This window comes from Teleopsis dalmanni, chromosome 2 (genome assembly GCF_002237135.1).
Source record: "Teleopsis dalmanni isolate 2A chromosome 2, ASM223713v2, whole genome shotgun sequence".
Lineage (NCBI taxonomy): Eukaryota > Metazoa > Arthropoda > Insecta > Diptera > Diopsidae > Teleopsis > Teleopsis dalmanni.
The window spans coordinates 111,083,334-111,099,801 of record NC_051847.1 but is presented as its reverse complement, the minus strand read 5'-3'; the positions used below and the strand labels follow the sequence as shown (position 1 = coordinate 111,099,801).

General features: G+C 30.8%; 1 protein-coding gene across 2 annotated transcripts in view; it reads right to left on the bottom strand.

Moving 5' to 3' along the window:
• Positions 1–14,924, bottom strand: part of LOC119683141 — a 74,408-nt gene extending 59,484 nt beyond the window's left edge. For both annotated transcript variants that reach the window (XM_038096752.1, XM_038096753.1), the window contains exon 1: positions 14,785–14,924. In XM_038096752.1, the coding sequence (XP_037952680.1) occupies positions 14,785–14,827 (43 nt within the window). In that variant the 5' untranslated portion in view covers positions 14,828–14,924. The remainder of the gene's footprint in view (positions 1–14,784) is intronic.
• Positions 14,925–16,468: the final 1,544 nt, after the last annotated feature.

The window sequence follows — 16,468 nt, the reverse complement described above, 5'->3', positions numbered from 1 at the left end:
CTAATTTATTGGATAAATACAAGTTAATCAAAAATAAGAGATAAAAGAAAATAAAAGTCAGCTGTTGGGTTTCTACTAATTGAGTAATAAGAGATAAAAAAGAGAACGTTTGTTATTATTATTATTTTTGGCGGATATTTTTGTGTATTAAGTTTTAATGTGTGAATTTTAATTGTTTTAATTTTTTATTTTAATTTGTTAATTCAATTTTTATTACTAATGACTATTGTGGAACAAAAAATTACTGCATTTTATAAAAAATAAGGTATATATATTTTGATGTTAGTATTTTATATTTAAATTAATGTTTGTTATTATATAGCACTAATGAAGTTCTTAAATAAAGAACGAAATATTTGCCAACATTTTTAAATAAATGCGTTTAATTGTTCGGGTCTGTAAGCTGATAAGAATCTAAATACAAATTAAAACATGATTGGCAATCAATTTTTGGTAAAACTCTTAATGCTATATATCTCAGAAAATAACGAAACGATGGAAAATCGGTTTTTATAAGTGACCAGTTGTTGATTGTTTTTTTCATGTGGCAAATTAATTTTCAATTTACTTCTTAAAAATATATATTTCGATCGAGATACGAGAAACATATTTTGTGCTACTAGTTTTATATTCTCATCATATTCCTTCTGAAGCTCTTTTAGGACTATTTTGTAAAAGTTTTTGGTTTCAATATTTGCATTTGCAACAGAGCCCATTTGCAAATTGACCAAATGCAAATTTCTTGCCAAAAATCAATTTCTCTATTTTTATTATACATTCATATAATTATGTATATACATACATATACACATAGCAGAAAAAGTCTACGGACAGCCACAAAATTTTTCTTTAATTTTGCATAACTTATTTAATTTTTACAGAAATCAATTTATGTTTTCTGATTTATTTTAACCAAAAATTAACGAAAATTAACAGTTATAGCAGAAAAAATTCCTCCTACTGGTCGCTCCTCAATGCTGTCAGGTAGTGAAAGACGTAGCATAATCAACCCAGTGAATGTAAATCCAAGAGTAACAGTCTTGCAAGAAAGCCATACATATCCAGATATAATAGAGTAAAATAACTAAGCTTTGCAAGAAATCATGTAAATAACCCTATGAAGTTCTGAAAATGAATTATTACTCCAATGAGAGTTTATTTTGCATATTTGGAATCAAAGGTACCAAACTTGTGCGGAGAAAGTGATGTGTGTTATGGCCTATGATAAACAAAACTTGATTTCAACGGTGAAACATGGTGGTTGAGGCGTAATGGTTTGGGAGTGTATAGCAAGTAATGGTGCTGGCAAACTTGAATTGATACAAGATGCAATGGATAAATATGGGTATATAAGTATACTAAAAACAAGTTCGAAAGAAAATGACAGAATGTTAGGGCTTGAGGCAACCTTTTTGTTTCAACAGGACAACGACTCTAAGCATATAGCAGCGATCGTACGGATTTGGCTGCTGGACCATGCTGCCAGGCAACTTCAAACACTACCAGAATCACCAGACATTAGTCCCAAAGAATATCTGCTGGTTTATTTTGAAAAAAAGATTCGCCAGCACACGATTTCGAGCAAATATATGTTAGGAAACGTCATCAAGGAAGAATGGCTAACAATTAACGTGCAGGGTACTGCAAAGCTGGCTGAGTCCATGCAAATACGCTTAAAAGAGCTTGTTCAACCCAAAGGTTGCCCCATAGGCTATTAAATTTAAGATTTCTGTGAATTTTAATTGTTTTAATTCAAATATTAAGAAGTGTCCGTAGACTTTTTCTGCTTCGAAAATTGTTATTTTTGCATATAACTGTGTTTAATTTTTTTTAAAGAATAAATATTAATTTTTTATATTACAATTTTATTGTTGTTTCTTTGGTTAAAATTAATCAGAAAACAAAAATTAATTTCAGTAAAAATTAAATAAGTTAGTATGTCTGTATGTGTTTTATAAATATGTGTACATATATTCCCAGCCAGCATTTAGACGATTCATTTATCGCCAATCATCAAAATGCGTCGCTTATGACTAGCCTTGACGATGGTTAAGCGATTGTTCTCTCAAAATTACTAATTTACTGTTTTTATTTTTTCTGAAATATAATACTTACGTATGTCGCTTTTGTTTCTCTATTCTTGAAGTGCAATTATTACTCGCCTCGACGATTGTTTGGCGAATGTGTTTTTAAGTTACTCCCTTATTACGCACTTGGACGATCGTTAAGCGATTGTTGTCTCAAAATTGTTAATTTGCTCTTATTGTTTTTTCTGTAACATAATATTTACATATGTCGCTTTTGTTTCGCTTTTGTTTATATTAAAGTGCAATTGGAGTGTTACAGTTGTATGTAAAATTTAAATAAATAAATTTTAATAAAAAAATTTTAATATATATACATACGTAAGTAATATTTTGATATCTTATTATTCAAAGTTAATAACATTAACTATGTAATGTACTAAGGTCGTGTGCGAGTTAGGCTAAGTTGATGCTAAACCAAATGGGAGATTTTTTAGGATTTTTTGCACTGCACACATTTAGCCATTTATCAACACGTATCGACACAAATTAAATAATTAAATTAAAAAGACATTTCGATTTAGTTTTTTTTTATTTAAGTTTTATTTCTTTATTTAATTATTCACGTCTTTTCACTTCAAAGTACAACAAAATAATCCTTCTAAAAACGAAAGTGTTTTTCAACTAAAACGATTAACTGTAACAAACAAAACAAACTTGTTTACGAACTAAACCATTTAACCGTTTTTAATAATTTAGTTGACAAACAACTCCGTCTCGCCCCCAACAGTCGATCATTTCGACTCATCTATAAATTTATAAAGTTTAATATTATGTATGTGATTATATAAACATTTATCTATACATATTTTGTTCATACATAGTATTTTATTTCACTATGTTAGTTTTTTTTTTGTAAATAATTTTACAAATAAACCAATAAGAAACCAGTAATTTTAATAAACCAACAATTTTAACTTCAACTTTATTTAAATTTTATTTTCGCTGTTTCCTTTCTATCTAGCGGAGTAGCGGAGTAACGCTACTCCTTGATATATACAAAAAAATAAATTTTTACGCTTCTCTACTGTGTATACGAAAGAGTAAGTTTTTACGCTTCTCCGCGATGCATATGGAAGAGTTATTTGTTACGCTTCTAGGCGATGCATAAACGATTCATATAGAAGACTAATTTGTTACGCTTCTAAGCCAATCGCGGATGAGCGGACAAGTTCTCACAACGAAAGCATCGTCTACGACTCTCAGACGCGCTCTTCCGCGATTAAATTGCTCAGCATTAAGATTCGCGGAAGACTCTTCTGCGATTGAAAATGTTCGCTGGGTTATAATGTATATGGCATGGTGTAGTCACCTTGTCGTCACTCAAGATAGGTGTCAAGAGAAAGGACTCTCGATTAATCCGAATAAAACAAGCGTAGTACCCTTCACCAGAAGAAGGAAGATGAGTCTAAGACCCTTAAGTTAGGGGACACTGACATAATACTATCTCAGGAAATGAAATATCTAGGTGTAATTCTAGATAAAACTCTTATTTGGGAAAATCACTTATCATATGTAACTGCCAAAGCTCTAAGAGCAGCTTATGCGTGCCAAAGACTGTATGGCAAAACATGGGGTCTGCGACCAAAAATGATGGCTTGGTCGTACAAGACCGTAATAGTACCAATGATCACCTATGCATCCTTGGCATGGTGGCCAAAGGTAAATCAGGCGAAGGCAAAGATGACCCTCAATAAGATTCATCGGACAGCCTGCCTAAGCGTAACGGGAGCAATGAAAACGTGCCCCACAGAAGCCCTAGCAATGCTTACTGGACTCACTCCATTACACATTACAGTTAAAAGGACTGCGACCAGTGTCGCACTAAGCTTTCCTATTCTATGTAATCTTAAAGAGGGCAATTTGACAGGACACGCAATGATTCTAGATGAAGTCTGGAACTCTTCGTGCCTTAAGGTCTTTGACTAGATGAATAGAAAATTAGCTTTCTCCAGGGAATTCGAAGTGGTCATTAGTGACCGATCCACCTGGAGAAACAATGAATTTAACTTAAAACAGTGCTCACAATTATGGTATACTGATGGGTCCAAAATGGAAGATGGCAGTACGGGAGCAGGAGTTATAGGACCGAAATTCCGCAAAGTAATCGCTATGGAAAAAACCATTTTTCAGGCAGAGGTCCATGCCTTAAAGCTATGTGCAAGAGAATGCATACGAAGGGGCACCCAAGGTACCAAAATATGCATCCTTTCAGACAGTCAAGCAGCTCTAAAATTGTTAGCAAAATCGTTATTCCAATCAAAGTTGGTCTGGGAATGCTTTCAACTTCTCAACACCCTAGCATCGAGAAACTATGTTACTCTTATGTGGGTACCGGGACGTGAGGGGCATGAGGGCAATGGAATAGCAGATTCCCTAGCAAAGAAGGGTGCATGTACTCCTTTCATTGGTCCAGAGCCCTTCTATGGGACAACAAATAGCTTCACAAATAGCTTATTATGTGAACGGGAGAAACAACATCTACTTGAACACTGGAGAGCCCAAACAGGCATGCGACAGTCAAAATGGTTCATTGATCCTGATCACATCAAAGTTGATGCTATCCTTGGCCTTAGCAGAAACGATATAAAAATCTACACTGAACTTCTTACAGGACACTGTAGACTTAATTACCACATGAAGATTATAGCTGTGATAGAAAGTGACTCCTGTCGACTGTGATGAGGAGAAGGAAACATCAGAACATGTTCTATGCAACTGCCCAGCGGTGGCAAGACATAGACTCGATTACCTTGGAAGCGGAATATTAGTCCCAAGTCAAATAAGTAAAGTTAAGCCCACAGCAATTACAAGATTTATAAATAGTCTAAAATTGTCCTAGTTGGGCCTTTAGGCGCACAATAGATCGTTTAGGTCGGGGTGCTTTAATAGCCTATTACTTAAATAATAATAATATGGCATTTTACATATTTTAAAAGTGATGCCAATTTGTTTCAACTAGACTAAATGCTGTTTTTTTACAACTCTGAAGGCAAAAATTACGGCTGATATCACATCACATGAACAAAATATATGTTATAACAAATAATAAATAAATATATAAATTAATATATAAACATTTACATCAGTTTAATTTGCTTAATCATGTAATATATATTCATATTTTCATATGATTTTTACAGTATTTTAATTTATTATTTTCGGTAACAAAACTTTTGTAGAAGCGAATGTTTTTACAATATAAAAAAAAACAGTTGACAGTTGAATATTTCTTATTTAATGAGTTACATTTTCTTCAATAAATTTCAAGCGTGTAAAACATTAGTTCTGTTTCACGAGTTACTCATAGTAAAACACAAGTAAAGCACTTTTTTTTGACAGTATGTGGAACCATCGAAAGCTACCGTGTGAGATTTGAACCCACTAAACAAGTAAAGTACAAATTGAGAGCGTAACACAAATAAAGTGCCAAATTACACAGATTTTATTTATTTTATAAGTCTTAGAAATTAAAATAAATACTAAATTTTTCAGACACTGACGTTTGATATATAACAAATACAGATTCTTGATTCTTGATTCTTCTTCTTGAGTTAGTGCTATTACGCACTTTTACTCTATAATGGCTGGGGGGCTTATCTCTACCCCACACTAGGCTTTAACTAGGCTAAGAAATCATATCATTTATTTGTCTTTTAGTTGATGACAGACCTTAAATTAGTATATTTTCCTGAGAATCAAGAAGTGGACTTGAGGTTGTTAGGGCAGAATAAAATATCTTAATGGCATGATGTTTCTGTTGAAATAAAATAATTTAATGTCATCTAATGTTAATATAAAAAAATTTGTCAAAAAAATAAAAAAATTTACTTGATAGGGACACCCTAATTGCTTTAGCGGTATGAAATATACTTTACGACCTATTTTTATACCTACCAAATATACACAAAACGTTTCATGAAATTCGGCCGAGCCGTTTCGGATGAGCTTACACACTAACACCGTGACACGAGATATTTATATATTATATTAGATATTTATTAATAAATGTTAAAATATTTTAGATCTGTTGGATAACAATACACTTTCAGTGAAATAAAATAAATAATTACCATAAATAATGAATGTTTTGTATCATTGGCAACCCTGTTGCACAAATGCAATTAATACAATAAAAAAAAGTCAGTCTTGATCAAACTCACATTAACTTTTCACTCCGCAACTTTTAATGTTTTTTATTAAAAAAATGGAACACAGTGATCACAAATTTAATTAAATAAGTTGAGACAGTGACTCTAAATAAAAAGCTAATAAAATTGTGCCTGATTTTAAAAGATAAGTGAAACTTTTATTGAATTTAAAACATTTGTTTTTTATCAAAAAAAAGAGTTTAACTTTGCAAAATTATTTTTGTTTTGAATTTTATTTTAATATTTTTCACACACATCTAAAACAGCTGATAGAGACAGCATATAAAGCTTGAAAGCTTCACATAAATAAAGAAAAAAAAAGTGTTGTAAATTGACTCTGAAATTATACCAATTGCAATTCGCTTATCGTGTAATTGTGTAATTTTATAATAAAATCTTTTAATTTGTTTTTTCTTTTTGTATTCTTTTATATATTTTTTATATTTTATATAAAACGACTGCACAAATTTTATAAAAACATTTCATGCCTATAAATAGAACACCACCTCCGGTAAAAGAAGGTGGTACACACCAATTAAAAAGTGAAAATTCACCAGCAGATGTTGGAACTAAACAAGTTCAAAGTTTAGAAAAAATGAATAATCAAAGTACAGACATTGCGACTTTACTAAAGGTTTCTCAGCGAGAACGAGCAGGATCTATGAGCGAAATTCATAACGCCAAAATTGATTTTCCGTGCAGAAAAGAAGAATGGAACGAAGTTAAAGGTAGTAAAAGACTTAGAGACAGTCCTGAAAAAATGAAAAAACCAAAGCAACAAAAATTGAACTACTGGCTCAGTAATTCGAATAGATTTGATGGACTGGTAGTGGAAGAAAAAGAAGACCAACCTGCTAAACAAGAGGAAAAACCGCTTAAATCACCACCAATTTTTGTAGATAAAGTTGAGGACGTTCGCCCACTTTTAAATCTGCTTAACGAAATTGCAAATAATAAATATGAAATGAGAGTGATTTCATCTACTCGGGTTCGTATACAGCCCGGTGCACCGGAAATTTATTCAAAAATCGTTAAAATGCTAGAAAGTAAGAACACGGAATTTTACACATACAAACCCAAAAATGAAAGGAGCTTTAAGGTCATATTAAGAAATATGCATCCCTCCGTCGATATTGGGGATATAAAAACAGCTCTAGAAGAATTTGGACATGCTACTACAAATATATGGAATATGAAACATCGCCAAACAAAAAGGCCCCTTCCAATGTTCGTTGTAGAAATAGAGCAAAAACCAAATAACAAAGATATCTACAACATTAAAAGCTTACTCCACAGTCGAGTTACCTTTGAGCCACCCCATTTTAAACGTGAGTTACCTCAATGCTCAAGATGCCAACACTATGGCCACACTAAATCAGGATGTAGAAGACAACCCAAATGCATTAAGTGTGCTGGTAATCACGCATCGGCTGACTGCGAAAGAAAATCCAGAACAAATGATGTTAAATGTGTTCTTTGTGAAGGTAACCACCCAGCAAACTACAAGGGCTGCTTAGTGTATAAAAAACTGCAAGCGTCTACTTTCCCACCACTTAAAAAAAAATTTCTAAAACCTGATGCTGAATTTGTATCCTCAACTAATCAGCATCAAGAACAACACGAAAAACAGCAAACTTTCGCTCAACCTGCACGCGCTCAACCAGGTCAAACTACTCCAAATAAAAACTCACAGCAAACTTACGCTCAAGTTGCTGCCAACCAAATAGATCAAATTTCTTCCAATAAAAATAATCTTCACAGCGATGCATTGGTGAGTGAAATGAAAGAAATGATGAAACTAATGCGGGAAGTAATGAATCAAATAACTACCATGACAAATCTTTTAGTAAGTCTTGTTTCTAAACAAACCATATGCCCATAAAGCTCGTCTTATGGAATGCCAATGGGTTGTCAAAACATTCCTCTGAACTGAGATTATTTCTATCAAAAAATAACGTAGATGTATTATTAGTTTCAGAAACTCATTTCACAAAAAAAAGTTTTTTTAAAATTCCATCCTATTGTTTCTATCAGTCTCCGCATCCGGACGGAAAAGCTCATGGAGGCTCTGCAGTATTAATTAAAAGAACACTTAAACATTATGAATGTACTCACTATAGCACTGATGAAATTCAAGCCACAAATATTATGATCGAGGACTCAGTCGGACCAATTCTTATATCTGCCATATATAGCCCACCAAAACATAATATGAAGGAAGAAACCTACACAAAATTTTTTTCAACATTAGGGAATCGATTTATAACTGGTGGCGACTTCAATGCGAAAAATATATTCTGGGGATCACGACTAACCACAACAAAGGGACGTGAATTATACAAAGCAGTGAGACTCTTGAAACTTAAAGTTTTTTCCACAGGAGAGCCCACATACTGGCCATCAGATACAGATAAAATTCCTGATCTTATTGATTTTTGCGTTACCAAAGGCTTCCTTTATGAACATGTGCAATGTAAGACCAGCTTAGAGTTATCATCGGACCATTCACCAGTGATTGTAATAATAGATAAAGACCTTAGAAACAAGATCCAAAAATGTCAATTATACAACAAGCAAACAAATTGGATTATATTTGAAACAATGTTGTCATCGTCTCTAAACGTCAAAATTCCACTAAAAACTGAAGAAGATATAATTGAAGCGACTGAATACCTAACCAGATCTATTCAAGAGGCAGCATGGGAAGCTACTCCTTCTCCAAAAGTCTATATGAAGAATCTAGTAACGTATACTAGGGAGATCACAAAAAAACTAAAGGATAAACGAAATGCTAGAAAAATATGGCAACGTACCAGATTTCCTGAAGACAAGAGGAAACTTAACATAATTATTAAAGATCTAAAGACTCTGCTGAAACGACAGACGGAACAAAATACGCAGAAGTTCTTACATAGCCTCGACACGTCTCACTTATCTCACTATTCTCTATGGAAAGCAAATAAAAAAGTAAATAATACAATAGATTATCGACCCCCACTTAAAAATACAGATAATACTTGGGCGAAAAAACCGTCTGAAAAAGCTCAACTTTTCGCAAGCCATCTAAAAAACGTTTTTATTCCACATGATATGACTGGCGATTCAGAAATAGATGTCAATGTTTCCAAATTTTTAGAAGAAACTCACCAAATGGAGTTACCAATTAGGAAATTTAAAAAACGAGAAATAATTTATACTATTAAATCTCTTAAAAATCAAAAGGCACCTGGTTATGACCTCATAACTGCTGAAATTCTTAAAAAACTTCCAGATGTTGCTTTAATATTTATTACTCATCTTTTCAATGCATCCTTGTTAAAAAGTTTCATCCCTGATCAATGGAAAGTTGCCGAAATAAAGATGATACTAAAACCAGGGAAACCAGCTGAAGATGTAAAATCCTATCGTCCAGTAAGTCTCCTTCCCATTCTTTCAAAAGTTCTTGAGATATTATTTTTAAAACGTCTTATGCCGGTAATTGAGTCGAAACGAATAATTCCGAACCACCAGTTTGGATTCAGAAGAAAACACTCAACCATTGAGCAAATTCATAGAATTGTTGAAAAAATACATACCACTTTCGAGCGAAAAGAATACTGCTCAGCAGCGTTTTTGGACATATCTCAAGCGTTTGATCGAGTATGGCACCAAGGACTTCTTTACAAATGTAAAAAGCTTCTGCCACTTAACTATTATACGTTCATAAAATCGTATCTATTGAAAAGACTCTTTTATGTCAACAATGAAAATGAAATGTCTTCTCTATATGATATTAGAGCTGGAGTACCACAAGGCAGTGTACTCGGTCCAACCCTTTATCTGCTTTTCACATACGATTTACCGAAGACGGTAGGAATTGTAACCGGTACATTTGCAGATGATACAGCTATCCTGGCGAGTGCAAACGATCCGTCTGTAGCCTCATTCAAACTACAAGCTGGTCTTGATCGTATATCAAAATGGTTGCAGTATTGGCGCATGAAAGCAAATGAAACAAAATCTACTCATGTTACATTCACAATGAGAAAAGACACCTGCCCGGAAATTAAACTTAATAATATAATAATTCCGCAATCAAATAGCGCTAAATACTTGGGCATGCACTTAGATAGACGTCTGACATGGAAAACACATATTTTTAACAAAAGGAAATCCCTTGGGATTCAATACAGAAAAATATTTTGGCTACTAAATAAAAAATCTTCAGTATCCCTAAAGAATAAACTTATTTTATATAAAAGTGTGCTAAAACCAGTATGGACCTATGGCATTCAATTATGGGGAACAGCCTCAACATCCAACATAGAAATTCTTCAAAGATTTCAATCTAAAACTTTACGGGAAATAGTAAATGCCCCATGGTATGTAACTAACATTCAAATCCATCGGGACCTTGGGATAATCCCGGTAAGAGATGAAGTAAAAAAGGTAGCTAGAAAATACCATGAACGAATACAAATTCATCCCAACATCCTAGCTTCGAATTTGATGTCCCCCTCAAATATATTTACGAGACTGAAAAGGAAAACGCCGCTTCAAATTTTATTATAAAAATCAAATTTTATTATAAAGAAATCTTAAATTAAAAAGAAAAGAGTAGCTCTCTACAGGGAGAACTACTTTAATTGTAAATGATCAAGTCTCAAATAGTATTTATTAAAAAATTGTAAAATGTCACCGTACTATGTGACAGAATACTTATTGAATTTAAATTAAATAAAAAAAAAAAAAAAAAAAACTTTTCACTTTTTAGTTGTTGTTTTACCAAGAAAAACTCTTCTCGGTACAAGAATATTAGCTAAGTTTAATTAAAAGAAGTCAAAGTTGCTTACATAATTTATTATTGTTATGAAATGAAGTACGCGAATAGTGAATAGTTACACCAAAATTAATGCAAGTTTTAAACGAGATATATTCTATACATTTTTAGTGCTTCTTTTTGATGAATATTATAAAAATTTTATATAATATAAAAATTAAAAAAACATTTTTTGTGTATTGTTTATGTGTAGGATATATGAATATTTTTTTTCAGATTTTAAATGACATTATAAACATATAAATTTAATAGGGTTCATGATATGGTCATGATCATGTAGCGCCTTATATGAAATGACATATTTTAGTATAAATAAATGATTGCCTTATATTTCGAAAATAATATGGCGTTTACATTGGCTGAAAATGGCTCATTTTGAATGAGCCATTTGAAAGTGTTTACTTTCGTTGTAATTCATTTGTTCCCATTTCAAACATCTAATTTTTCAACTTTCCTGTTGATTTAATTTTTGGCCTGTGGCAAAAAAATGTTGCATGAAACCTTCAAACCTTACAATATAAACTGAAAACATATTTTTAAGTTCAATTAAGTACTTTTTGGGAAATAGAAGTTCTAAAAAGAGGTGCATGGTTTTCAAGAAAATGCAACCACCAAACATTTGTTTACCTTTTTTTGTAAATATATTAGATACAGCTTTCTCAAACTGTCAAAATGTCATGAAAAGCTTATTTAGGGTACGTTCAATGTATTCCTTTGCATTTGGAACATCTTTGGGACGCATTCAAACGTCGTTGGGACGCATTCATACAGAATGCGATCCAATGGATCCCATTCGCGCTTGAAATTTTGTGTGCAAGAATGAGCCATAAAAACATATTTTTAATTTCTGCATAAAATACCAAAAAAAACATAAAACCGTACAAAAAAAGTAAGTGCTTTCATCCCTCAAATAATTTGTGTGATGCACGTTTGTTTGCATTGCGCACTCTCACTTAACCTTTTGCTTACGAAGTCTTCGAAGTTTTTCACTGCACTTAAACTTCGAAGACTTCGAGAGAACAAAAATTTACAAAAACTTTGAAGTTTTTTTCAACTTCGAAGACTTCATTGAAATGCGAATATTCGAATAATCGAAGAACTTCGGTTTTTTAAAAACTTCGAATAATGTGAACAGCACTAGTACATAGTTAAAAAATCATGTGGTTTTTAGATTTCTACGAAAAAAAATTATTATACAAACATCAGGTCTAGTCTTCGGAAATTGTTGGCTGTAAACTTGTATTATTTGCGAAATGCATTTTAAATAGCATTTCACATAGAAATACTGGAGCTTTTAGTGCAACCGTAGCAATAATTTTTGTTCGCGCGCTCTCATACTTGTGTACTCTTAGAATTTATCTTAATTTAGTAAGTGATTTTAGGATTTTTCCACAAGCTAGTCAATAAAACTCGAGTAAAACATAAGTAAAGTACAAACTAAGAGCGTAACCCAAATAAAATGCCAGACTACGCTTTGTACATATATTTTCATAGAACAGCTTTGTGTAAAGTCTGGTGAGCTGTTTTTTGAAAAACAAAACTAAAATAGAAGTTGAAATTATTTTTTTCAGTTAGAGTTAGAATTCATAAAATTGTATTTTCTGTTCTTATGACAGACACTTTAGAGGAAAAACAAATTGTAGTGCCATGTTCACCAACAACTTTTTTGCAACTGCAAAATAATAAAAATTGTATTTTACATATTGTATTTAATGCATTTTTTATTGAATGATGAATATGTGAATGAGTTATCTATCGCAGTGGGGTGTTGCTGAAGAGGTGAATTTTATAATTAAAGAATTAAAAAAGCCCGGCGACATCTTGTACATAATTTTTTACACATACTCGTTTTCTTTTTCCTTTATATAATAATAAATTTAGCAATTCTAATTCTTCAAAGTTACTATATTAAAGTATATTAATTACTTTATATTTTGGCTGTGTTGAAATACTGAGTTCACTTAACAAAATTTTTATTATGTTTTTATCCATTTCCCTATTTATTTATAACAGTTGATATAATTAAAATTTCAGAATTTTTTTACTTTCACCAGTGCCGCACAAATAAACAATTCTAAAATTTAAATTCAAACCAAAACAGATGATTCACACATAAAAACAAATTTAAATTGAAAGAAAATGTTCCAGTAAAGTCTGTGTAGCATTTTTAAATTTCGACAGGGATGTTATGCTCTCTATATGATCTCATTTGCTCGAAAATTTGCTGGTGGAACGCACTTATACTATGTTTACATTACGAAATTTAGTAAACGAACTTTGCTAAAGTTGATTCAGCGCTTACATTATCGTTTCGGGTTTTCATTTTGACAGTTGCTGTTTTTGTTATCTTTTGTTTACATTTTGATATTTGTGAATATTGTGTTTGTATATATTTTATACTATATATTTTGATAAAAATTATGGATCTAAATATTATTACATTGCTCTGCAGTGAATCTGCACAACAAAATAAAATTCTCTATAATGATTAAATTAAATTCGAATAAGGCGCCGTAAAATAATTGGCAAAACATTGCAATTAATAGCGGCAAATAAATATAGAACATTTTACAATTTCTTAGTCTAAGAAAAATTGCATATAATGAACAAAATGAAACAAACCCAGCAAATAACAATTAACAATTTTGTTAAAAACTTGTATAAAAGTTTAAAATATTAAAAATAAAATGACTTTCATTAAAAATCAATTTCATTCACATTTTTTTTATTTTGGTAATCCGAACTCGAGATTAAACACTGTAGTAATAAAAGAAAATTATTTTAATAACAAACGTTTCTATAAATATAATTGTTTTTATATTTCCTTTTTTATATGCAACTTTCTTTATATAGGTATAGAAAGTTTCTTTCTACTGAACACCGCTTGCATTTAACTTATTGTTGTCAATACAAATGTAAACAAACAAAAGTGTAAACAAAACGAAATGTCATTTCACCATTTTCATACTAAAAACTTATCGATAACGCATTAAATTCAGCACTGTATTCAGGAAAAGGTATTAAATGAAACCAAACTTTGAGTTTTGTTGTGCCTATTTTTATGTGGCAAAATCGACTTTGGTTGCTGGTTTTGCGCTCAAAGTCGATTCCAGCCAGCAAAGTTCGTATTGTAAACATAGTATTATGCATAAGCAGAGTTACTCGAAATTACTACGAATAACTCGTGGAACAGATCTTTTATTTTCGAATTTCAGTGTGTTTTGAACTTTGTCATCTGTTAAAGCAGATAATTAATTGTAAATTAACATTTAAAAAACGTAAAATCACTTTACTAATCTCATATTTACACAAATAATTCGAAATTTCGTAAACATATTTTATAAAATGGGCTTGAAGTAATATCTTCTATATCTATTTAATTTTCAATTATTCAATATTTTACTATTCGCTCTTAAACATTTCTGATATATTCTAAAATAAGATAAACAGATGAATCTCTAATTTTTAAAAACCATTCTACACATACATATAAAGGAAAACATATGAGAGCACAGTTTATTTACAAGTTTGTTTGAATTAAATAACATAATTTTAAGCAATTTTTGTGTGTGAAAGTAAAAATCATCTCATGTGGAATTTAGTATTCTTTTTTTATGTAACTACCGAAACTAACCATTCCGAAAACCATTTAGTAGCTTAAGTAAATATTTATATATACATAAATTATAAGGACAAATTCTTTAACGTGCGAATAGGTTTTGGTACTCACTTGACGCTTGCATAATTAAAAAGCAGATTACGAAGAAATTCATTACACTGACTTCAGATTCCAAATATTTATTTATTTATTATATATAGTTGTTGTACTTTTTAAATCACAATTTTTTAAAAAGGGGAACACATTGAAAACTAAAAAAATAAAAAAACTGTATAAAAGTCTTTTAAACTCAATGCAGTTCACAAATTATAAAATTTTATCATCACAATAACTATAACTACTACAACTAATTGTTAACAAATAAATTAAACAAACTATTGAATGCATTTAGTCAGATTTAAAAGAAATTATTAAAACCGGTGAAAAATACTTCATGTTTTTTTTTTGTTTCATTTTTTATGTTTAGCAGTAAGTATGTCGTTGTTATTGTTGTTATTTATAACATTTTAATGAACTCTCTCTCTCTGTACAGTCACGAAGTAAAAGTGTAAATGCCTGAAAAAAGTTGTGGTTCGTTATTAATGATGTTTGTTACTAATCACGTTTATATTGACGGTTGTTCAGTATTTTCGCAGCAGTTCATAGGTGCATCTGTTATGATCTATTTTTTACATTTGACTTTTTCTATGCAAGTATTTTAAAAACTACAGTGTCTTTCTAATCAAATTCAATAAATTGCGATATTTCTAAAAAAATGTCATATTTAAAATTTTGTTTTTGTAAATAACTCGAAAACAGTTAAGGCTTCCATGAAAACTAAATTAAGAAAGTACAGACGTGTTTTTATAATATAAATTTTGTCACAGTGTTAAATTGAAATATGTCTGGCTTTTACAAATTTTCTTTTATCAAAAATCTATTTATCGTTACAACACAAAATAATATGCAATAAAAATTAGAAACACGTTCACAACGGTAAAAGTTTGTTTATTAAACGCGTTATCTTATTTATAGTAATACATTTGGTATGCTTTATTTTTTAATTATTATTGTTTTAATAAATAATTTTCGCATTCAGTGTCAATGTAACTTAAAAGATATTTAATTTAAAATTGATCTTTTGATCCGTTAGAACAAAACTTCTTGTATGCCCGTTTTTACGCTTTTATTATAGAAATATAATATTTTATCAATTTATTGTTTATGCGATTTGATATATAATAACCTTTTTTTAACACAAATATACTCTAATATTTAATTTTGAAATTTTATTAAACTCCGAATTTTAGTTCCGAACGTCACACATGCAAAACGTTTGGTGAAAGACTAAAACTCAGATTAGCCAAATTGTTTAACAATTTGAAAAGTTGGCCTAGTGTATAGTACACAAAGCTAATGAATGGAGGCACATACATATGCAGCGAATACATACACTTGCAGTAGCAAAACTTTTTAATTATAATACATATATATACTATATTTGTATGTACATATTTTTTGACTGGGGCAGTAAACTGTTGCAGCGAAGCATAGCATAACATTGAAACGAAAAGAAACGAACTGGACAGCAAAGGAGAATGTTTCTTGGCCATTTGCAATTGCGTGTTTGTGCTTATATTAAACACTATCATAACGCAGATTGTACACTTCGCTTCTATAGCTTTTACCTTTATTATGTTAATATTTTTATTTTTGATTTATTAATACCTTTTCAATTTTTATCATATTTTGAAATATAATGACATTTCTTAATATATTAACGTACATATATGTACATATGTATACGTATATGTGT